At 40.2% G+C, this 24,597-nt stretch overlaps 1 protein-coding gene and 1 long non-coding RNA gene across 4 annotated transcripts; both read left to right on the top strand.

Moving 5' to 3' along the window:
- The first annotated feature begins 637 nt into the window (after positions 1-637).
- LOC144531354 (uncharacterized) lies at positions 638-3,619 on the top strand. The gene is made up of 3 exons (XR_013503210.1): positions 638-1,212; positions 1,305-1,355; positions 1,547-3,619. It is a non-coding gene; the product is annotated as an uncharacterized LOC144531354 (long non-coding RNA).
- A 7,087-nt stretch (positions 3,620-10,706) lies between these two features.
- cdc37l1 (cell division cycle 37-like 1) lies at positions 10,707-23,137 on the top strand. 3 transcript variants are annotated; one of them, XM_078270990.1, is made up of 8 exons: positions 10,707-11,052; positions 12,159-12,461; positions 12,708-12,801; positions 14,968-15,083; positions 16,208-16,330; positions 16,553-16,726; positions 18,618-18,676; positions 19,679-19,766. In XM_078270990.1, the coding sequence occupies exons 1-7, from the start codon at positions 10,948-10,950 to the stop codon at positions 18,654-18,656; spliced, it is 954 nt and encodes a 317-aa protein (XP_078127116.1). In that variant the 5' UTR covers positions 10,707-10,947; the 3' UTR covers positions 18,657-18,676; positions 19,679-19,766. The 3 variants fall into 3 exon arrangements, with proteins under 3 accessions (XP_078127116.1, XP_078127115.1, XP_078127117.1); XM_078270989.1 differs by lacking the exon at positions 18,618-18,676 and having other exon boundaries at positions 19,679-23,137; XM_078270991.1 differs by lacking the exons at positions 16,553-16,726; positions 18,618-18,676 and having other exon boundaries at positions 19,679-23,137.
- Positions 23,138-24,597: the final 1,460 nt, after the last annotated feature.

The raw sequence follows: 24,597 nt of genomic DNA on the forward strand, positions 1-24,597 counted from the left end.
AACATGTGTACAATGGCGCAAGCTTTGATTATGAGATCCTCCTGTGTATGACTTCTTCAAAGTGCTTCGGTATTGACATGATTGCTGTCTGGCCACATAAAGAGGAACTTAGAGAAGCATTTAACAGTCTTTCCAGTATCTTAGTTTTGTTGCACCTGTTAAGGCAGGACAAGGTATGCTCTTATCATTCTTATTAGTACATCGAGTTTGGTGACGTCACTTATTTCCCATGGTAGCTCAACCCAGGCTCCACCTGAGAGCAACTGAAAATACCTGCGTGGGTATATATATATCTTTTTATTTTTAAAAGGTATTCTGTCATTTTACCTTGCATTTAGTCATGAACACAAATTTGTGTCTAAGGCCAGCGTTACAGTGCTTTAACTGCTTGGTCGACAACAGTGAAGTTATTTTACAGACCTGAAATTTATTTATTTTTAGCCACATAAATCTGTAATTTGCTACATTAATGTTATATGCTGGAATACAACCAAATTTAAACCTGCATTAATTGATTTTGTTTGGCCATTTCACAGCAAAGACAAGTAGACAACACTTTCATATTATCACCTTGTTAAGTTGATATGGTGAACCTGTTGGCAAGAGTTGTATTTGTGTCCATCTGATGAATGTAAATCCAAAATTCTTTCTCCTTTTAGCTCCGTTTTGGTCTCCACCAACTCCTCTGGGAAATATCTGTATCTTTAGGCAGACTCTGCTGGTGAGCGGGATGGCCTCAAGCAGGATGTCAGGAGCTGTGGTGTCCATTCGTCAAGACTTGACTGGATCCGGGAGTGCTAGTGCCCTGGCACCGTGGGCAACCGAGTGACTCTTTTTCTGTGCTGATCTCACAGCCACAAGGAAGGAGCTGATGGGATTACATTTCAATAGAATTGTACCTCGTACGATTGTATGTTATTGTCACATAAACTCTTAACCAACACAACGTAGTGAAATCCGAGCTGATAGCTATATCTGATTAAATTAAAGTTACATGATATCAGCATTGTCATTTATAACTGCAAAAAGTTCAAACAATTTCAAATGACTGTATATGTAAACTTTGCTAAAGAGCAGCCACTGCTACGATAATGTCATATTGAATTTTCCGACATTATCCACAACTCAACTCTGAAGTCAGTTACTCTAATAATGTGATCTTTAGGTGACCTGACTGAGAGCGAGTAGAAAAAGCATAAAACTTCTAAAGAGGTATTGTGTGTTTCTTAATGTTGTAAAAAACATATTTAATGTTCCACTTCTTAATTCAAAAGTTACATAGGCTTGCTTTATTTAATTCACAGGGAGTGATAAACAGTGAGATTGAGTTTTCCTCCATTCATCTATCAGGACAGGTATGTATGTCTAACAAGTGCTATTGATGGGACAGAAGTTTATTTAGATCCTGTATAGTTGTTACCTTGGCAACACCTGGTGTCCATAATCATACCCCACTGTATCATTTCCTAACTTATCAGCACATTTTCTGTGGATTCATCCTTTTTGCACTATGTTGATTACTTTTTTGCTTGCTGTCATTTTGCAGAATGGAGCCCACCAAACATTTAAACCACAGCCCAGTGTGCAGTGAAGTCAGCATAGAGTCAGCAATGCTGGTGGGTGACAGTGAGCTTGAAATCCTGCTGATACAACACTTTCACTCCAAAAACAAAAACATGTCTGTCGCTAAACACGACAAGTGAACACCCCCTCCCCAAAGTCTGCCTGTGAATAAGAAGGGGAGTAAAATAAATCAAGTGAGCGAGAGAGAGAGAGAGCGAGAGAGAGAGAGAGAGACAGGTGGTCGGGCCAGTCTTTTCCTTGCCCTCCGCTCCTTTTTGAACTTTTTTTTTTTTTCATTCTTCCAGTTCATTCTGTGCTACTCTCCATAGCGCTAGTGACAAGGCGCTCCATTCACTGCCTCATTCTTCCACCCCTCCCTCCTTCCTCCATCTCCCTCACACACCCCATCCCCTCCTTCCCGGCTCCTTTGTCTAGCTTGCAGGGGCCGGCTTTAGCTGCTATTCACCAGCCAGACGGACCACCATTGACTGGAACCCCCCATCCTCCCCCCTAACATCCCTCCCTCCAACAAACACCCTCACATACATATATGCACACAGCAACCTGGCCATGCCCCACCCTACGCCCTGTATCAGGCAGCTGCTATGCTAATAGGGAGGAAGGGATGGAGGGAGGGAGGGATGAAGAGGAAAGACAGAGCAGCCAGCCTATAGTAAAGAGACAGAGGGAGGGAGAGCAGGGAGAGTGACCCCGCTCCTCCATCTCCATAGCCATACCAGAGCAGCAGCTCGCCTCCTGTTACACAAAGGGAGTCCCCCGGCCCTCCTCCCCCTTCTCACCCCTCTTCCCCCTCCTTCCACCCCTCTGTTCCCCTCTTTCTCATTCAAATCCATTTTATACCCCAGTGGTAAAGGGAGCTGTAAGTGCAGTATGTAAAGTAACCTTACTCCTGCCCTGCGGGCGTAACCATTCAGGGCTCAATACACAGAGAACAGACTGCGTGCGTGCGTGTGTGCGTGCATGTGTGCGTGAGTGCGTGCATGCGTGATCTCCATTCCCCTGCTTTGTTTAGGACTGCAGCCCATACCTCCACATACACACACAACTGACACCTGTCCTTGAGTCTAGTTGCATCTCCCTTCATACTCAAATTGTGCTGGACACATTAGAGACATGCATTCTTCTTACACACGCACACACACCAATTACTGTCTCTGTATTGAGTAATTTATACTTAACTACAGTCATCAATTTATTTGGTACCCAAAGCAAAAATTCTAATACAACAGCCCTGCAATAAATGCTAACCTAATGGAAGTTAGAATGTTCAATGAAATTGTTTTAGAGAGTTATTGATTCAACTTTATAGTCATTTTGGAGGATGTAGTTTCAATTGTTATACTGATAGGTGTTTCTAATATTTTGTCCAACCCATTTATATCATGGTGGTTGGCAAGTGAATGAACTAATGCATATATTGGCATTTATGGCTGAAACTCATTTGCATTGCTTGTCGTTAGATATACTTTTCTTATAAAATAAAAAAGGCAGTGCAATAAAAAATACAATATAATAAGATGACAATAAAAAATGCATCATTGAACTTGATAAAACCTTCAAAACATAATCTGAAGAATGATTAGGTATGGATATTGCATAAACAGTTTTTATATTGCATTTAAGAATGAGGCTCAGATGTATTGTAAATACATTTTATTCACATTCCTTATGTTTCTCATATGTTTCAACATTTCTTCTGCATGTAAGCCAATTTGAAAGTGACTCAATTTGATCAAAAGTCATGTTTAATAAGCTACTTCATACAATTTTAGTATGTTAGACTGATTGTAATTCAATGCCCATGGCAGTGTGTTGGCATGTTTGTGTTAGCAGCTTTTTCCTGGTATCATGTGTACACATCTCTTTTGGTGTGTTGTGGGGATGGGGGATGTGTTGGCAGGAAGGCATCTCTCTCTATGTCCCTCCTGTTCTGTTATTTACCCCTGTGCAGTGTGACCCTGTGCCCCATCAGAGAGGCACGTCCCATTTGACATCTGCCTGTTTGCAGGGGGAGGGAGGGAGGGGATACAAGGGGTGGGGGGGGCCATATGGAGCTTCCACCTCCCCACACCCCCCACCCCCACCCGGCTCAGCCTTCAGCCGTCCCTCACACACACACACACACACACACAACACCACGTCTCCTACTGCCTGCGCCCTTTGTTTCTCTGTGTGCATGTGTGTGTGTGTGTGTGTGTGTGTGTGTGTGTGTGTGTGTGTGTGTGTGTGTGTGTGTGTGTGTGACATGTCATTCCAACACAGAGACCTGCTGCAAGCTGGGTGGGAGAAGTAGGATTGAGGGCTGTTTGTATTGATAGACAGACAAATAGATAGATAGATAGATAGATAGATAGATAGATAGATAGATAGATAGATAGATAGATAGATAGATAGATAGATAGATAGATAGATCGATCGATCAAAGTTCAACTACTCCGTATCTATGCACATATGTCATTTGGATAGATGGATAAACCCACCCACCCATCCATCCACACCTAAATCCTGCTGTCCTTATGTGTTGCATGATAAGGTATACCAATTACCCTGTATGGATTATCCTCTTACACAATGATTCAGTGTGCTATATGTACAATGACCAGGCTGGCCGCAGGGCTGGATCTAGGCTAACGAGCTTGGTGGAGTTTAAATTGCCCAGTGTAGCACTGACAAAAAAACTGTCTGTGATACCGCAGTCTGTGACAGCACGTTCTCTGTCAGGGCCTGCTGCTTTTGTCTGACAGTCTGTTTACGATAATACCTCTTGTTAAAGGACTTACAGTGAATTAGGTTGTTAATACATATTGTGACACAGCTGTTGCAGCTATTCTTTCTATTGCAGTGAAGAAAATAAGGCTCAGATGGCTTTGGAAATTAAACTCTACATGCATTGGCTGAATTGTTTCTTTTTAGCTGGGTGATTGAGAGCACATCCCATCCTATATTTACAGGGCAGGTGCAGGTAAACAGCAAATTAAAGGAAAGGGAAAAGTAGAGAGTCCAAACTTTATTGACATAGGATCGAATCTTTAAACATTATGAAAACATAATGTGAAGACATTTTAATCATTTAAAAAAAAAGAAAATCCAGCATTCATCAGTGTATATATTGTGCTTGTCTGCGATGATGATATATATTTTATATTTGCTCTTAACCCACACCATAACAGTTGTCATTCTATCCATACTTAAAAAAGCTGTGTGGACATACAGCAAGGCAATTTGCTAAAATATCCTAACATTCTATATATTATTTACCTGTAAGTGAACCTTCAGGTTCAGTTGTTGTGTTGAAATATTGAAACGTATCATCTTAGTGATTAAACTGACACTTGACACATTTTTAGACTGTCAAGAGTCAGCCTGGCTGTGTAATGTTTGTGATGAGTACATACTGCATACAATCGTTCATATATATTTATAAATATGTATGTATATGTGTGTGCGTGCATGTGTGCGTGCATGTGTGTATACATATACATGGGGAGTAATTATGGAGAATAAAGGCCTGGTTGTACACAGTGGAACTGTGGGGTTTGAAGTGAGATGGAGGATGCTTTTCTGTTTGACTGAGCAGACTCAATAGTCCCATTCAGCCAGCCCCCTTACTGCCCATTGTGTTCCCACCACCAGCCCTCCACAAACACATGCACACACACACACACACACAGACACGGCTGCATGGACTCAGTGGAATTGGAGTGGAGGCCTGTAGGAGAAAGAGGGATGGAGTGAGCTCCTGCTGACTGAATCTAAGAGCGGTTGTGTGTGTGTGTGTGTGTGTGTGTGTGTGTGTGTGTGTGTGTGTGTGTGTGTGTGTGTGTGTGTGTGTGTGTGTGTGTGTGGGGGGGATTTGCAGAGGTATCTCTGAAAATTAATGTTCAAGTCTTAGTTGGTAAAATTATACTGCAGAAAGTTCATGTTTTCCAGGAGTGGTGTCATTGCAAATATTCAAAATGTTTAGGGGCTGCTGTGATAAATGACATTGTGGTGGGAAGTATTTAGATCCTTTACTCAGGTAAAAGTAGCAACACCACAATATAAACAAATTCCATCATAAGTAACAGTTCTGTGTTCAAAATATTGCTTCAATCGTTCATAATAAAGATTCCATTAATTTATTCATTCAAAAGCACATAAGCATCAAAATAATAATATGTATAAACATAAACATGTATAAACAGCATTTTAATATTTACAACATGATGAAAATCTGAGAAGTAACTAGTAGTAACTATGTATAGCTGTTAAATAAATGGAGTGGGGTAAAAAATCACAATATTTTCCTCTGAAATGTAGCAGAGTAGAAGTATAAAGTAACCTAAAATGGAAATACAAAGTAGAACTAAAACTAAAAGGTACCTCCAAATTGAACTAAATGTGCTGTTGCCATCACTGTTTGTCTATCACTTCTGCGTGGGACATTTTGGCACATGTTAATGTCCAGCTTTCCACAGTTTCTCAGGTCAAGACAACACATGTCGTCACAATCTAATGTCCTAAGTTAGACCCCTCGTCCAGCAGTTAACCAGCTCCACACGGCAGAAAGAAACCTCACACAATAGTCTGTATACGAACACACAGTGGACACACAATAGTCTGACTTGGGGTATAAGGAACTCGGGGGTTAATGATCGTCGGCCATTGGTTTGGAGCCCATTAGGCCATTGATCTGGCTGCGTCTTTTATGCCACCTGGGGAAAGGAATGTGCTGGATCCCCTATTGTGTCTGTCTGCGAGTGTCACAGAGTGGTCATATACCCTCTCTGTGTGTGCGTTTGTGTCAAAGAGAGGTTAATCAAAGCAGAATGGACCAGAGTGTCACACACTGTGCAGAGACAGTGGAGGATTGAATATTGTTAAGGTTAGTTGGGCAAGGGTCATTTGCTCTGGATTGATTTGAAAGCAGAAATCAGACTTGTAAACATTTATGAACTCACACTGACTGCATACGAGCACAGGCATATTCTGATATTTTTACTCAACATGATACACACTCAAACACCACTGCACAATGCCTGAAACACCAGGGAGGTAAATAAATGATAATGCAGAGCTCAGCACCTTTAGGTACTACGTGAGGCGCATACATACACGCCACACACACAAAGGGAAGAAAGGAGCTTCATTCATAGCTGCTTCTATTAGTTGGCTGAATTTATCGCCTCTTCTTTAAAAACAATAAAACTTCTCCATGGGTGGAAAACAACTCATTACATTGAGCAGTTTAATTGCTCAATGTTTAATTGAGCAGCTTTTTCATGCACTTCAACTTTAAATATTAAAACATTTTAATAGGCCTACTTTGAAAATGTATATTCACTTTTTTTTTTTTTTAAAAGGCTGCATTCGTTTGTCTTCTTTTTCCACGCCTGCACTTCTTTGCAATTTTTTCTGGATCTGTTCTTTTTGGACCAAACATCTGTTGGATCTCAGACATACTGAAAACACTCAGATGACACAGCTGGGGTTTAGGGGAGGGGGTTAGCGGGGTCTTTAAATGCCCGGAACTGCCAGTTGGTCGGCCATGTAATCAGAGTTGAACTTGAAGAAGAGAGAGAGGGCCTAGGCTTGTGTGTGTGTGTGTGTGTGTGTGTGTGTGTGTGTGTGTGTGTGTGTGTGTGTGTGTGTGTGTGTGTGTGTGTGTGTGTGTGTGTGTGTGGAGGGGTCCTCTGTCAGCAGGACAATAGACAGTTGCAGCAGCAGCAGCAGCAGCTGACCAGAGAATCCCTTCTTCTTTTGTCATCCTGTATAATGACGTCTCCACCACACACACTCTGTCTCTACCTCCCCCTCCCTCCCTCTTTGCCCCATCACTACTCATCCCTCCTCCCTTTCTGCCTGATTTGGCATCAAGGGACTTCTGCATGTTCTCTTTCTTTCGCTCTCTCATCCCTCTTTCATCTTACTCCCCTCTCTCTTCTTTTGACCATACCTCCCCTGTAGACTTCCACGTCTTCTTCTGTCCGTCCTGCTCTTCGTAGACACATGTTCTTTCTATATATATATATATATATATATAAATATATATATATATATATATATATATATTGTCTTTGTATGTCTGTGTTTGTGCAAGTGTGTAGGTTTGTATGCATGTGTTTTCCAGACTTTGCTCCTAAAGAATGTAACCTCAGAGACACTCCTCAATCAGTATATATCTCCACTACAGGCCATCTGTGTGCAACGTGTGTATTGAAGTATTTTTCACTTTGTTAAGCATGAGGGCAGGGCCTTCCCTTTACTTAAAGGTTTGGCAGTGTTTTTACATGTCGAATTTAAAGGAACACGCCGACTTATTGGGACTTTAGCTTATTCACCGTAACCCCCAGAGTAAGACAAGTCGATAAATACCCTTCTCGTGTCCGTGCGTGTTGTAACGCTGTCTGACGGTTCCATCGGTAGCTTAGCCTAGCACAGAACCTGCAGGTAACTGGTTCCAACTAGCCTACTGCTCCGAATAAGTGACAAAATAACGCCAACATGTTCCTTTTCACATGTTGTGATTTGTAGAGTCACAGCGTGTACAAAAAACAACATAACATGAGACACAGCCATCTTCTAACCGTAAACAAACTGGGAACTATATTCTCAGAAAGGCGAAGCTCTGCTACTTCTGCTACTTGGGCGGAGTGATTTGCTTTGCAGCAAGCCTTTCTGAGAATCTGTTTTTTGGGTTGGTGGAGGATTTTACATTGTTGTATTTTCACAAATACAACAATGTACAAATATAAGCCCTACATTCAAGTACATTCAACAAAATGTACTTAAAATATCAAAAGTCAAAGTACTATCTCTGCAAACAAATTGACTATAGAGTATTATAAATGATGTTATTCCACTGATAATACTGATGCATTATGTATAAGCAGCATTTTAATGTTGAGCTGAAGCTAATGTGAACTACTTTATACACTGTTGATGATCCTCTAAAAGATCACAAGGCTGTGAGATGATTAATTGGGGGAGAAAAGAAGAAGAAAAAAACTAAATTATGCTACACAAATATGTGTTCATGTGTATATATCGTCTTTGCTTTTATTGTGAAATGATGGATAACTTTACTACACAACGACTATTTAAATTAAACATCTAAAAAGTTTAGGGAGAGGGGGGGGGGGGATCACTTTTGGTGGAACAACTCATGAACATCTGAAATGTGAAAAAACTGTGCCTCCAAACTGTAAGTAGCCTACCTAGTAAATGGACATGGTCAAAATATTCACCCAAAAAGAAAAATGCCCATAAACTCATTTTTTTCATATCTCCAACTGCTAAGACAAGTTGTATCATGATTGGGGCAGTGTGGACCCTGACAGGTGAAGGCCTGGCGGGGTGAAGGATGCTTACAATCTGGAGGTCTACAGCTTTATATGGACAGTAGGGGGAGTATTGTGTACAGTTGGGGAGGATGGAGGTCTGGTTTTATCCTTCTATTGGTCTTGAATGTTAACTCTCCTTACCTACTTTCTTAAACCTTTAACTTGTTAAAAAACTAACAGAAGTTGACTTTCTGTATCTTATTAAAAACACTTTAAGTGCAGACTTGCACAGCACCATACACTGTGGGACAGACTGAATAGTGTGTGATTATATCCACTTTCGGATTCTGATTAATTTATATGGTCAGCCAGTACAAGCTGGCTAAATAAGCAGAAAGACAGACAGAGCTGATATGAGGAACCGCGCTGAAGTATGGTGGGAACTTTCCCGTCAAACGTGGTTAGCTCAGCCTGTCTATGCAAAGTTCTCTGCGCTTGAAGTTATCACTTCCCCTCTCTCTTCATGGGAACTTGCTCACAATTTTTCCTCTCTCTCTCTCTCTTCTCCTGAATAGCAAAATGAAGTGTGTCAATACAGTTTCTCCATCAATGTATGTGTGTGTGTGTGTGTGTGTGTGTGTGTGTGTGTGTGTGTGTGTGTGTGTGTGTGTGTGTGTGTTAGCTCTTCTCCAGCCAGCACCAGGTGATATGGCCTGGTACGGAAGGTCAGCGCTGTGATGTCACTTCCCCTTCCTCTCCGGATATTCCCAGCATTCTACTGCCAGCAGCCGGGAACTCTGGGAACTAAGAGCAGGAAGACTGGCTCCGAGAGAGAGAGAGAGAGAGAGAGAGAGAGAGAGAGAGAGAGAGAGAGAGAGAGAGAGAGAGAGAGAGAGAGAGAGAGAGAGAGAGAGAGAGAGAGAGAGAGAGAGAGAGAGAGAGAGAGAGAGAGAGAGAGAGAGAGAGAGAGAGGTGGTGGTGGTGGGGGGGTGTTATCTGTTATTATTGCAGCATTGGATGACTCATTTTCTTTTCTATAAAAAAAATATATAAATAAAATAAAAACATAAGCAGCGAGGAGAAAGTTAAAATAGAAGACGGAAGTATTAGAGCTAATGACAGGAATGAGGACGGTGCTATTGTGTAGCCTAGCCTACTGTCTTTTACTGTATTAAATGTGTGATTGAGATTGTATGAAATACATGTGGATCATCTGTAAATGGAACAATATCGCCCCCTTCTGGCTATTTCCACTCAATGAAAAGCGTGTAGATGACAAAACCCCACACAATCCAAGTGTTTTTCTGTGATTGGTTTGATGTCTTCTTCTTCTTCTTCTTCTTCTTCTTCTTATTAATAATAATAATAATAATACAGTAATAATAATAACAATAGCAAAATATTCTAGTTCTCTAAATATGACCGTACAGCATTGATATTACAACAAATAAACAACATGCACACGTTTTTGTGCATGAACAGATGATTACCAAAAAGTAATTCACAGACGAATACAGTATTACCTACATGGTGAGATAGACCTATGAAACTCCATTAACATAAATCCAAATAGACCTTTTGGGGATTTTGGAAAAGGTAGCCTAGTGCTGCGTAAAAAGTAGGCTACTGTCAACACCAATCACATATATAGAGCATCCGTCGAGCTTTTTATTTATTTTTACAGCCTCATAAAATTAGTCAAAGTAATAAAGTATCAAGAAGTAAGAAACAAACCAGAGTGCTATGGCTCTGAAACAAACGTTTCACCTCAAAGTCGCAGCCGATCCACTGTCCAAAACAGAAGGTGGCGGTAATGCACCTAATACGCTGGTTGTTGACCGCACTAAAAGAAGACGACGAAGAAGAAGACGACCAGTGACTGTTGTTGTAGCTAACCTTGTTTACAGGAGCTGAATTCCACGACTTGCTGCGTCATATTCCCCAGTCGGCTTTGCTGACTTTTCAGACCGAGATTTAGATCATACATATCTCTGGCGAACAGCTGACCACAGAGAGAAATACTGTTTGTGGTTCTTCCAGCACAGCTAGCTTTAGCTAGCGGACCCCACAGCAAAGAGAGCCAGCTAGTTGCGTAGCAGCGATGGAGTGGCTGGGTAACGGGGCTTCAATGTACCACGATGAAGAGTCGAGCATTTACCCAGCTTCAGCAGCCAATGGCTTTAGTGGTGTTTATCCTCGCCAGCAGGTAATTCGATCATGCTAGCGGCCGGGTTGCATCGCAGAGGTAACTTAACGGTATTAAAAGAATGCTAACTAGCTAAAGCTGGTTGGGGATAAGTGAAGTGAGTTCATGCCAACTTCGAGCAGTTAACGTTAGCAACGTACAGGCTCGTATCTGTTTTTCTAATAGTAATGTATTCCGTTGCCCTGTTTTCTACATGTTCTGTCACTATATTATCAGCTAGCTATCATATTTAGCCAATAACCCGCATGGGGAACAACACCAGTGTGTCCAGTCTGCATGCTGAATTGAATGAATGCTGACCTCATGCAAACCCAGAGTCGCGCAATTAAGCTAGCTAACGTATATTCCACTTTAACGCGTGGTTATACAGAAAACGGATCACTTGCTGTATCATCATCCTGTCAGGACATGGCTAAAATCAGCACCAGAGGGAGATCATCCATGTGTGGGATGGTGAGATTAGAAGCCACAACAAGCAGAGCAGCAGCTTACTTTCACTATTCTCCCAGGTCCTCGGTGTTCTCACACACTGACAGCTGTATGTGGTGTCTGTTGTTGACTAAAAAAGGCGTTTGGCTGTTTTGTTAGCCATGATAAATGTAAACGAGGCTTTATTTTTAGCCCTCCTGCCCCTCCCTGTACTAAATACAGCATAGCTCTGGTGTGATTCAGAGTGGGCAGTGTGTAGTGTCAGCTGTTCACTCTCGTCATTCTCTGACGATATACTGTATACAAAACTTTAGGAGAAAAAATGTATGATAATTAAAACTTCAGATCAAACCCCCCCAGAGATAAGATCATCAGGAGGATGTTGTCAATTTGACCCCCCTTTGTGTGAAAATGTTTTGATTAGCTTTTGTGTTAGATGGGCATATTTTTCTCTATTCTATTTATAAAGCTTATACCCTTTGTCTAAGGTTAGCTAATTTACCTCTGGTTTGGTTGGTAAAGAAACAGAAAGTAGTAGTAGTTTTGAGGTGTACCAAACACTGTTGTAGGTAGACACGAAATATTAGTTGCCTGCTCTAAAGCACAATGTGTATGTTATGAGTCTCTGACAGTTTCTCTCGTAGTCCTAATCTCTCTTTCTTTCATTTACTTTACAGCAGTCACCGTCATCGCACCTTTGTGATTGTGCCATGGCGTCACTGTGCCAGAGCCAGCAGCGCTGTTTAAAGGCCTCTATCGTCTCCAGCTGGAGACTGGCTGAGGCCCAGGATCAGCTATGCTCTCTAGGCGTCCACAGCTCCGAGTCCCTGGAACAGGAACGTGCTCGGACTCTGGCCTGCCCCACTGAACTCACGCACACTGAGGAGGAGTGGCGCCGCAAGGAGAGCATGCTGGGATGTCAGGAACCCAGCCGCAGCCCTGTGCTCAGAGCTGTTGGGAGTTGGGACGTTTTTGATAAGGTAAGCAAACAGTTTGGCTTTTTTCAGCGCTGTAGTCCTTGAGTGGACTCAAGACATTTTTCTATTGTCTTGGAGTTCTTGGTATTTGGACTCGGACTCGGCAATTGGACTCGCCAAATATTGTAATAATGATATTGTGTTGATTGTCTATTAACATTTTCTTACTCTTATTTGACTGTGTGTACCTACGGTCTACTAACCATTTAATAACATTATCAACAGTTAGTCATCTTCTCTCTATTCCAGAGTATCATCAATGTCCATAACCAACCTGTAGAAATGGATCAGGACAAGTGCAAGACGTTTCTCCAAAAGTACGACCAAGAGCTCAGGTATTTTGGTAAGTGAGATGCCAAATCTGAAGTTTCTTATAAGTATGGTCTTCCTCAGACTAATGGTAAAAAAGGTTTGGGTCTGGTATGTTTTTGTTAAATAAACTCATGTCATCATGTAGCTAGGGTAAGGGTGGACCCTAACTAACCTTTTTGAAAACACTCCCCTCTGGCAGGAGGCTGCGGTCCACCAGGACCAAAACCTCATGGGTCACAAGAACAGTTTCTTCCCAACTGCAGTGGGCCTCATCAACAAGGCCTGGGACCCCCACTGACAGTCTCTTAACCCCACACCCTCATTCACTACACGTTACATTAACGCATATCCTGAACTGTTAACCCTGGCCATTGCACATATACATGTACATACTGTGAACATCCCCTGATTTGTAATATATCTATTCTGTATTTATGTTCTTGACTGTAGCAGTACTTTGCCTTATCGTTATACCCTTTTCATATGTTTATTGTATGCACCATATACACAAAGGCAAATTCCTTGCAAGTGAAAACTTACTTTTTTGGTAATAAATATGATTCTGAGCTATTCCACTTTTTGCTTGAAGATTGTTGCAGGTTTAGGCAGGATTTCTTCTCCAGCTTTACTGGAAGAGATCACATGTAGTTTTCATGTGCATACCTGAATGATTACATTTTATGTAGGAATTTTGACACATTACACCCGACTGTGTTAGAAGAAGGCAAGTCACCTACTGTTTTACAGCAAACTCCGGTTGCAGTTGGTGTTTTATCTAAATTATCCTTACTTTGTATGTAAATGTTTGTGCCTCTAGCCAGCAAGGCAGTTTGTACTGCATGTGAGTCCATGTCACAGTCTGTACTTTCAACTTTTACCATACCAACTATCTAAACTTTTTTTTTTAAACTATAGATTCATTTTTATTGTGAAATGTTCAATAAAAGCATGAAGTGTCTGTACTGGCAGAAAGGATATCCATCTGAAGACATACAGGATGCTTTGGGAAATTATCCGAACGAATGTAAAATACAGGCTTTCTTAGTGTGGAAGCAGAAGTGCTGTATAGTTTAAAATGTTGAGTAGAAAGCAACACGCACACCACTTTGTGTTGCAGGGAATTCATTCTCCCATTTCCAAAAAGACAGAATATTCCCACACACACTTGTCACCTCTGCATTGGTTTATTTGGTCCATGTCGACGTTTTGGTCACAAGGACCTTTCTCAAGACACGTAATAGTAAAGTGACATAGTGCTTAAATACAAATCATGATGATCCACAGCTGTGTTGGAGGTGTGTCCGTGATTACGCACAGAGAGGAAACTTAACTCTATATATTTTAATAATAGGGCTGGTATTGTTAAAAAATGTTCGATACCAAGACTTTGATACTGGTTCCTGAACGATACTTTTTCCAATTTCATAAAATCCATTTTAACAAAAAGGAATTACAACATTACACATTATTGCACAAATCTTTTTATTTATTTTTCAGCTCCTACTACGTCAGCCCCGTCTATGTGTAATGTAGAGTTTTTCATGTGTGTCTCTACGACGTGTTATGTTAGACAGCCAATCACAAACATTATTAGATCTTGGTAGAAGCATGCTGCATGCTTATTGGCTCACTGACACTGATGAGATTTACTCCTTAGGTATTGAAATTGGGTATTGACTGACAAGGCATTTTTCGATACTCGATACTAAAGAGGCAATTCGGTCAGTGCTTAAAAAGTATTGAATTCAGTACCCAGCCCTATTTAATAAACGTGCAAAATACATCAGTGGGCTCCACAATGTCTCTACATTTTAAACCACTGCAACCATGTAAACACATGCACCATCCTTTGTTCTTGCTTATCTGCATATTTCAATAAACCTGCAAAGTTCTTTCTTTTTGGAAATGGTTTAAAATGTTATGAGAAAGCAGACACTAATTACTCACTTCTCATAAGGTGTTCCAATTATAAATAAAATGTTAAAAAATGTAATTCTACTATGTACAAAACTCTCATACTCGTTTGCTGTAAATATTTCTGACCTCTATTTTATTAACATAGTAACATTCTCACAAAACAGTAGCAAGTAACTGAGTTTTCTTTGACAATAGTTTAACATGCAAAATCACCCATATGGTCCTTTCTTTTAATGTCTTCCGAAAACAGTAGCCTATATGCTTTTTATCCATTTGTCAGGTATGCTGCGGAGATGGGACGACAGTCAGCGGTTCCTCGCAGACACGCCTCAGCTCATCTGTGAGGAAACGGCCAACTACTTAATTCTGTGGTGCATGAGACTACAGCAAGAAGGGGTAATGTACTGAAAGGATCAGGCCGGTGTTATTTCATCTTTTTATTTTCAACAATACCTCAACAATAAAACCTATAGTCTGTATAGTCACAACCTAATATATTTAATGCCTCTGTGGCAGAGAACTAAGTTTCTGTCAAAAAACAAACAAAACACATACGAGGTATCTAATTGCAGCGGGTGGCATATTGCTTTATGATGACGAACACGGCCAGTGTAGTTCCTCTTAGCTCGTCAAACTAGAAAAGTAGTGTAAACGTGGAACCACGTGCCTGAACATGTTCACTCTGACATTGAAAATACAGTTGGGTAGTTTTAGCATAAACTCCCTCAGTGCCAACCACAGTATTACACTTCCTAATAAAGAAATGGCCTTACCTGCTTTGTTAGTGGGTCCTAATTTTACGCAGTGCCACACAATTTAAAGGTGTTGGAAGTACAGAATTTACCATTGTGCTGTCAGCGCTTAACCTGATGAGCCAGATGGTTCGTTAACACAGAACCATCTGAGAAGCCATCATTGGAAACTGTTTGGAAAAGGGCAGGCACTTGGCAGGTGATTGGATGAACCATCTGTCTAGCACGTTTCCCATTGTTGTTTTGAACGAACAGTTGCGGCCGTCGCACACACCTAATCTACGCCCGTAGCTGCCAGTAGCTCCTCACCGGACGTTGATTGGTTCGGTAAGCTGGTAGTTCAGACAAAAACGCATTACTTGAAGCCTGACAAGATGATTCAATAAGATTTTGTGTGATATGTAGTCCCGTGATTCTCGGGTGATCGCCTGATATCGCGAGAGTCCAGCTGCTGTGCAAGGTAAGTCAGCGCTAACCTCTCTGTAGAATTCATTTTTTTAGTGAGGTGCTTTGCCACTGATAACATGCACACTGATGATCCAGTGATTTTACACTCCTACATAGCTGTAAACACACCGTATGCAACAGCACATACCGCATCAATGCTTAGTATTAGAATTCAATCATTTTAAAGCATAAGTGATGAAACATGACTTTAAAATAGTGTGTTGAGAAAAAAGTGTTTACGGTTCGTGGACAGTTGCAGAGGTTAAACAGATGGCTTATTGAGACACACAAAACCAGTGTTTGGTTTTGTGTCTACTGCAGAAAGAAGCACTGATGGAGCAGGTGGCGCACCAAGCTGTAGTGATGCAGTTCATCCTGGAGATGGCGACGAACTCTCAGCAGGATCCTCGAGGCTGCTTTAGACAGTTCTTCCACAAAGCCAAAGTAAGACACAAGCATCTGATTAATACTGTGTGTGAATGCACTGCACCTTCCTTTGTACCTATATGTGGCTTTAATTCTGTTGTATGCAGGAGCATATATATGGCAAGGCTCTATGCCTGATTCAAATTTAAAAAACAAATTCCCCCTTCCGAAAAATGTTTCCTTTTAAGTTATGTTTTGTGACACATTTTGCCTAATATTGTTGCCTTGGTTGCTGTGTAGGAGGGACAAGATGTCTACTTAGAAGTCTTCTATACAGAGCTTGAGGCCTTTAAAGACAGAGTGAAAGAAAACGCATTCAAGTCTAGAGGTGATACACCCAACAACGTCGATCAACAGAAAACTAGCACAAACTGCATACTCGACCCCAAAGAAGCCCTGGACTCTTTACCTCCAGTAAGTTCTCTCTTTTTCATAGGTTGTTGCAGTTACCTCACACAGCTGTAGGTTTGCACCATTGAGCTATTGTATGTTAGTCCTGTGATTAGGGTCCCATTCATTTAGCACTGGACCGCGATCACCCCCAGTGGAACTGCAACCAAATTCGGTAAAATGGGGCTGAATAGGGAGTGGAACGGCTTTCCGTAGACGGGCTTTGACTGTAAACAACAGAAGGGACTTGGTGTTGCATTTGAGTACGGCTCCGTAAGCCTGTGTTGCGTTCATAGTTGTTGTGAAATACCCTTCTGCCATCTAGTGTTACTTCTTTTTGTCGTTTAATAGCAAATGACTGGTGAAAAAAGTTGTTATAAGTTATTGTAATTACATTTTAAATAACTCATTTAAATTTAACCATTTGGCCTTAGCAATAAACAAGCTTTTCTTTCATCTTTCATTTTTTATTCATTTTGTTATTTGAGATAAAATACTATTTCACTTGCACTTTTAATAGGACATATCTGCTGTTTTGCACAGTTTATACAAATAAAAGGAATATTTTTCAGTCATTTCATTCTGTTAAAAAAAAAAAATAATAATTGTGAGAACATCGTATCGTGAACTTAAAATCGTGAATTGAATAGTGAGTTGAGTCCATATCCAGAATTGATATCGTTACATCCCTACCTGTGATTATGTAGAACTCCTAAGGTTCATCTTCAGTTCGATGTTGGAGCATCAGCACTCATGTTCTATTTCTTAGTGATATTGTAAAAAAGAAAATAGCTATTTAGTAAATGGTGACAGGTAAGGATCCGTGGCAATTAGGAAAACCTGGAGTAAAAAACAAGTTAACACTTCTGGACACTTGTGCTGCCAAAAGTTGGATTTCTTTATGCTGCTGATGTTATCAGTGAGACTGCCTTTTTGTTGTCTTCCTTAATTTGAAACTCCAACTTCTGCCATACAGTAGAAACTTGATAGTACATCCTCACTTTTAGTTTGACCTTTACTCAAATGTGCTCGCTGGTAGTGTGATGCCTCAAGCTAAAACTTGGTAATCTAGCAGTAGTGCAAAAGGGAATAGACAATAAATCTAATTTGTCAGGCATCATGATTTCCACCACAGTGAATATTGTCTCTCTTTTTTTCCCGTACAAAAAAAAAATCTTGAGTCTCAAAAAAGATTACATCACTAGCAAAGCAAATCAAGTCAAAATCTCACCTGAGTTAAATCATTAATCATTTGAGTTAAATAAGCTTAGATTTCTAGGGCCTGCTCTACGTGTAGGTATTAAGTCTGTTGTACACAAATCAAAAATAGGTTTAAATGGAGCTGGAGAAAGTCTCTGGGGGATTAAAGCTATAGTGCGCAACTATTTTATATGAATGACCGTCCGTTACATTCAAGCCATTGCCAAATGAGTTGAGACAAAGCCAATTAAGCCTATTAGCTCCACAAAACACTCTGTATTTCTCTCAGTATGGCTATGTTTACAAAATGGTGTCGTCCGGTGACATCCGCACGCAGCAGCACGAGTGATGCGTTTTACGTCACCGCTGAGAAAGGACAACCGCAGCGTTCCAGACAGAACATCAAAATTACAAGATAATTAGCTCTTCTGAAGAGTCCATCATGCGTTTTTAATCCTCCGTGTTTTAGCAACTGTGTGGAGGAGGGGTGGGGGTGCAATGACCGAAGGCTTGCGTCATGTGGATGCCTCGCCAGTGTTGTTTTCATTACTCAGAATTCCCCATGGGGACAACAGATTTTACGCACTATGGCTTTAATATACATAATAAATAAATGAATGAATGTAATAAATTATTTTATTACATGGTTAAATAAATGTATTGACTATTTACTAATGATGCATGTTTACATTACTTTTCCAAATCCAAACAATAGATAATATCCTCACCTCTGCCATCAGTCTCTTCCACCTAATCATCGTGTCAGCAGCTCAGGTATCACAGAGAATCCTCACTCAGCAATTGATCAGAGACATTATTTTGCAGTATTATTTTTTCTAGATACATCAGTGAAGATTTACCATCTCTGCCATCTTAAAGGAAAAGAGGAATTACAAATGTGTCACTCTTTTCTACTAACTTGGTCTTTGTAATTGAAAGCCTTTTGTAAGTGAGAGGGAGTGAGGCCTCCCCTCTGTTGGCCCCACAGCTTGACTAGCTGCCAAACATCTACACAGGGAAAACAAACATCCTCTCCTTCTCCCAGAGAGGAAAGATGGCATCCCAGGTCCTCCTTTGTGTTGTTTTTCCTTTTCTCTTAGCATTTCTCTTTGCCTCAGTTTTAACTCGGTTAGTGTCTAAGGAGTGATGAGTGATTGGAGGAAAATACATCCACGAGAAGTTGTTCTTTAATAATAATAATAATAATGTATACTTTATTAATCCCTCAAGGGGAAATTACAGTGTTTTCACTCTGTTGTTATTACACACAATCCTGAATTACGCACATGCACTAATGGAGAGATGTCAGAGTGAGGGAGCTGCCCATGGAAAGGCGCACCGAGCAGTCGGGGGGGTTCGGTGCTTTGCTCAAGAGCACCTTGGCAGTGCCCAGGAGGTGAACTGGCACCTCTCCAGCTACCAGTCCACCATCATACTTTGGTCCGTATGGGGACTTGAACCAACAATCCTCCAGTTCCCAACCCAACTCCCTACTGACTGACCTACTGCTAAATAAAAGCACATGTTTGAGGTGAATTTGTGAATTCACAATCAACATTCTAGTTTCAGCTCAGATTAGGGCATGAAATGTTAAAGAGGCTGGGTGCAGTCACATAACCATTATAATCCTCTAACTAAACAACAGTAGGTTAATCCCACAGAGTCTCTCTCCAGCTCCATTTAATCCTATTCTTGATTTCAATTTGTGCACGACAGTCCTCACCTGTCTGTTTTTGATTGTCATTGGAGCCTCTTGTCTTCCTCTCCTTCCACTAGGTGGCAGAGTATCCTATGAAACATTGTTTGGAGGCTGGACTGTGGACAAGCACAGTGAGGTGGACAAAGAACGACGCCACAGAAACGGACGATATACGCATGATGGAGACTTCCTAGGGATTGTAGGATTGACCCCTGCTTTTCCTCCATCTCCATCGCCTCCCCATTTAGGAACAACTTGAGTTGTAAGCCCTGTTCACACAGCAGGCTAGGCTGAATAACACCAGTGCAGAGCAGGAACAAAAGGAGACATGATGAGTCTTTTACGCTGCAGGAAAATAATGTTTTTTTTAAGGCAAACATTTCTCAGTGTTCTCAGTTTCTCATCCTCTGGTGAGTTGGTTCCTGCAGTGTCTCTTGTCAGCTAAATGCCATAACCCTGGTTTTACAATATCCTTCAAGCTGGTGTTCCTTTTTATTTCTCCTAAAATAAAAGTGAAACATCCTTACAATGGAAGCAAAACAAACTGACAAATTGAAAATTAAATCCAGACAACACAAAGAATACTAAACCAATAAAGTCTTTGGGCAGTTAGGTACCAAATCTAATGCCTAAAGTAGGACTCAGGTCAGAAGACATCTGCGTAGTAATTGTTATAGCTGCTTAAAATGAATCATGAGAAGCATGGCTGACAAATCAATGGCTTTGTCTCCTGTGTGGTATTAGGTTCTGGTTAATGGTGAACATTTCATAGAAACAGCCAACTAGACTAGATGGTCTGTTATATTGTGTTTGACATTTAGTAATGCAAAGTATCTTAAAGTAACATTTAAAACTACCTGATCATGTGCTAGTGTACAGTAACTACTGTAAAATAGAAAGAATGTGGTCGATCAGCAGATGTGATCTATTGAATAATTTTCATATGATACAGTTTACCTGAAGGTGAGGCCGTGGTGTTATGTATGGAAGACTTAACTCTTGTCACTTGTCATACCTTTTATATTTGGTAATAACATAAATGGCGTCACATCTTTTATTATTTTTTCATTGGTTTACTAAAAGTTAGTCTGCTAGCTGTATGGTAATGAGTAAAGAGCAGTTCTTGTCTGTGTTTAATGGCGTAATGTGTGAATCTGGAAACGAATATAGAGCATGAGTGCTTCAGTTGTGGTTACTTGGATTTGTGTTTTCTCCAGAATTTAACTCGTCGGGTTAGAATTCAATTACAGTCTGAAAGAAAAAAAGGTTGGTTTAAAAGGTCTTGGGTCAGATTCACCCTACAGGCCTTGGCTTTTGCAGCTTTTAGACTCACAGCTGAGATGCATTTACACAGTTACACAGTATGGGGTTGCACACAACGCACAGGTCTCAGGCTCATTATCAGGAGAGGATAAATAATGCAATATGTGTGGGTGGCTAGTTAGCTAGCTAGCTCAGTGTTGTCTAAAATGAGCGGACAACAGGGATGCTTCAAGATGGAAGCTTTTGGTGCAAATGTTTCAAATTTTACTTGGCTTTTGTCATACATTATCGTGTCATTACCTGATTGTTGCCATTCCTTGTTGTGCCGGAAAGGCCATAACGAGCTGCCTCTTTTGTTGCTCGAAGTATAATAAGAGTTGATGTTTGGTTATCTTTGAACACTTTGCTGGACGGCAGGCACATAAAGGTCAGAGCATGTTACAACTTCAGGAGTGGGAGAGTTGATTGTAATTTATGCATTTCTTGAAAGACGGCCTGTCCTAAAAAAAAAAGTATTCCAAGTGTTGTCTGGGGAGGCTTAAAGAGGCAATTACTGTAATTTGCGTAAGTAATCAGACTACCTCTTTTACATCTACCATTTACATGCATCTTTGACATTTAATCAATTAAATTTCCAGTCCATATAAAACAGAAGACAACAGTAATAGTTGCTCTTCACTTGGCTGCATTTGCTCATATTGTCCTCCTCTGTCCTTTTGTGGACATAAATAATTCAGCCTTTCAGAACAATAGTCAGGCTTAACATGAACACGAATAATGAGCTTAAGACAACAGTGCATGCTTTTTGGTATGTGAGACAATATAACAACTCAGCATATATAACATGACAAAGCACTCAGATTTTGATGCAGAAAGGCGTTTATGGAGGGACAAAGTCAGCACAATTTTATGAGGATATTTGAGACAATCTTGGTGTAAATGATTTTTCCACATCCTGAGGTTATCTGGGTGCAAGAGTCATCGTGATGTAATGTGTAAAAAGGACACTCAGTTTTGCCAGTTTGGTTGGTTATTAGTCATCACCTGAATTATGTTCTTATGAATTTTTTTTTTTATCAGGCATTGACATAATCAAAGCCTAAAATTTCAATTGGCACACAGGTGATGGTAATGAAACCATTTAGTAGGCCTGCATTGGCTTTGTAGATTTATTTTTCTGGTTCAGTGATGAGCTAGAGTACAAATAGCTTACATTTTCTTTACCAGCTTGCCATCCAGCATCTAAAACCAGATCACAACTGCAAGTTTCCTTTTATCCAAGTCTTCTGTGCAGACTGAAGTCAGAGCTGAAGTCAGAGGTGTGTTCACAATTCTGGGATCTACGGGGGGGGGGTCTGAGTGATCCACAAAGACACTATTGCTGTATGTTTGTGTGCAGAAAGGAACTCTGCATCTGAATGTGTCCTGCACTTTATATGTCTTTATATGCCGTTTAGTATTCTTCCTCATAGCATATTTTGATTTTGTCTTTTTTTAATTTTTGCTGTGTTTCCAGTCATCCAGAATTGAATCAGAAATTCTGTACATTTTTATTTTGCAAGCAGGCTTTAGATGAGCTTGTGTTTTGGATTGTATGACATTTTGTTTTACTTTTTGTATTCTTTTTGCTGACTTTTTGTTGTCGAAGCTTTCCAATTAACTGTCCCATTGATACTAATCTTTATCGAACAAGGCAAAATCTGCTGAGCAACACAATCAGTTAGATTTTGACTGCAGACTGTGGAATCAAAGTTACCATATGATGCATTAAAGTACAATACACGTGTTTATCACATAAAGCTACCATGTGATGCATCGTTGATTCTGCAGTGCACCTGTAATTTCACTATCAATAATTTCACAGATTTATGTATTCTCTGCACAGTGCTGGTGTTTGGCAGTGCACATATAAGAAGAATCATAAATACCATACACACAAACTGACATATTGTAAGCAGTGAAGCTAAAAAATGTGCTGTAGTGGTCTTAAATGTATTTCCTTTTTTTGTCCACAGTGACTTATCAACTATGCAAAACAATTGTATGGCTTACGCTGTTGTACTAAACCTGTGGCCAGTGTCCATGGTGTCTCAACATCCTAAATTATTTAAAGACTATCACCAAATTTGTGACTGTGAGACTTAGTATAGGAAGTTCAGTCACTTAGCCGTGAGCTTTAGGAAAAGTATATACTTCCAATTCACAGTAGGCTACTGTAAGATTTGGTTTCTCTTGCCGCTGTAAAAACTCAAATATAAAACTAATGCTCAGTGTTTGTGTCTTGTTGTCAACTGCTACAGTTCTTTGTAGTCCTGCCGTAATTATACAAAGGGCTCATCTGGCATGATGAAGTTGAGTTGCATTGTGGGTAACCCAGGCACCAATAAAAATGGGTACTGCTGGGGACTCCCGAAAAAACCTTTTTTGAATACTTTTTCTTTTTACTTTTAAGTATGTACTGCAGCTGCCCTTACACGGTACTTACTGTTGCATGCAGTTTGCATACAAATGGGGCATACTCCTTCATAACATTGCGATTTAAACTTTGACCCTCATGCTCATTTATGCTGTGCAAAGGATTGTGGGTCAGAATAGCCAGAAAAGCATGCTGGCTTGCATACTGCAAATTACGAGTGTGTGACTGGTGCGTGTTCTTGTAGGCTTGCATTGGGTCGTCTCGTCACTTTTTGAATTGGCAACCTAATTTTGACCTTTATCTTTTTATAAATTCTATGCCTTTACCCCAAGATGTCACGCATTGTAACTTCAAACGGATAACATTTTAAAGAGTTTCATACATCGGTTTCAAAATTAAAAATTCTACTTTCAGATTTCTCAGTGTTCAACAAATCTAAAACAGATATATAAATGACAGCTGTTATAGCATTGCACAATATTAATGGGGCTATTGTGTATGAGAACGTCTTTGTTTTTCTGATAATACCTAGGCTAAATACATTTCCTTAAGTTTGAGGATTAAGGATTTTTTTTATCGGGGTACTACTAATTTCCATAAACCTGTTATTCATTGTTGCAATAAAGAACCAGTATGGCAGCTTTACAAGACAGTGAAAAATGAATGTGCAGCTATGCTGTGAAATAATATCTAAGGGATGGTGGCACGGCTGAAACCGTGACTAGACTTTCCTGCAGAACTTTTGCCTTACTGCTGATACATTGTCAAATATTATTTATACATTTAGAAAAACTAACTTATGTCCAACAAAAATCTATACACATATGATATGCTGATATTAATGTAGTATCTTGCATCAATACAGTACATGCCAGTATAAAATAAATAAAAAACATGAAGTATAAAATATTCTGCATGCCTTCATACTTAACATGCATTAAATAAACTGATCTCATAGTGCATTGTATGCATGTGTTATTCAGTCTAGTTTGCTTCATTTCCCGAACTTTATAAATACAACTAGCCCATAATTTTTCAATTCAGGATTTTTGTTCTGCATTCAGAGCGGGCTGAGACGGTCTAAGAGCTCGCTGAAGCCTGCACTGCCACATCCTGCAAAACCATCCAGGTGAAATACCAAGTTTAGGGAGTACCATTTCTGCTGCATCAATTTTTAAACTTTTTAAAAAAAAATTTTTTTTTACCTGTCCGTGATGAGTCTGACTCATTCGAGTGTTCTAGAAAACTGTCTGTTTTAGGGGCAGGGGTGTTACTATAAAAAAATAGTCAAATAAAACAATGACTGGGAAGTTATCC

This window comes from Sander vitreus, chromosome 16, assembly GCF_031162955.1.
Source record: "Sander vitreus isolate 19-12246 chromosome 16, sanVit1, whole genome shotgun sequence".
NCBI lineage: Eukaryota > Metazoa > Chordata > Actinopteri > Perciformes > Percidae > Sander > Sander vitreus.

Coding starts and splice junctions, on each gene's coding strand:
- cdc37l1 (XM_078270989.1), top strand. CDS start 10,948: ATGGAGTGGCTGGGTAACGGGGCTTCAATGTACCACGATGAAGAGTCG. Junction 16,331..16,552: donor AGTTCTTCCACAAAGCCAAA/GTAAGACACAAG, acceptor GTTGCTGTGTAG/GAGGGACAAGATGTCTACTT. Junction 16,727..19,678: donor CCCTGGACTCTTTACCTCCA/GTAAGTTCTCTC, acceptor TCCTTCCACTAG/GTGGCAGAGTATCCTATGAA.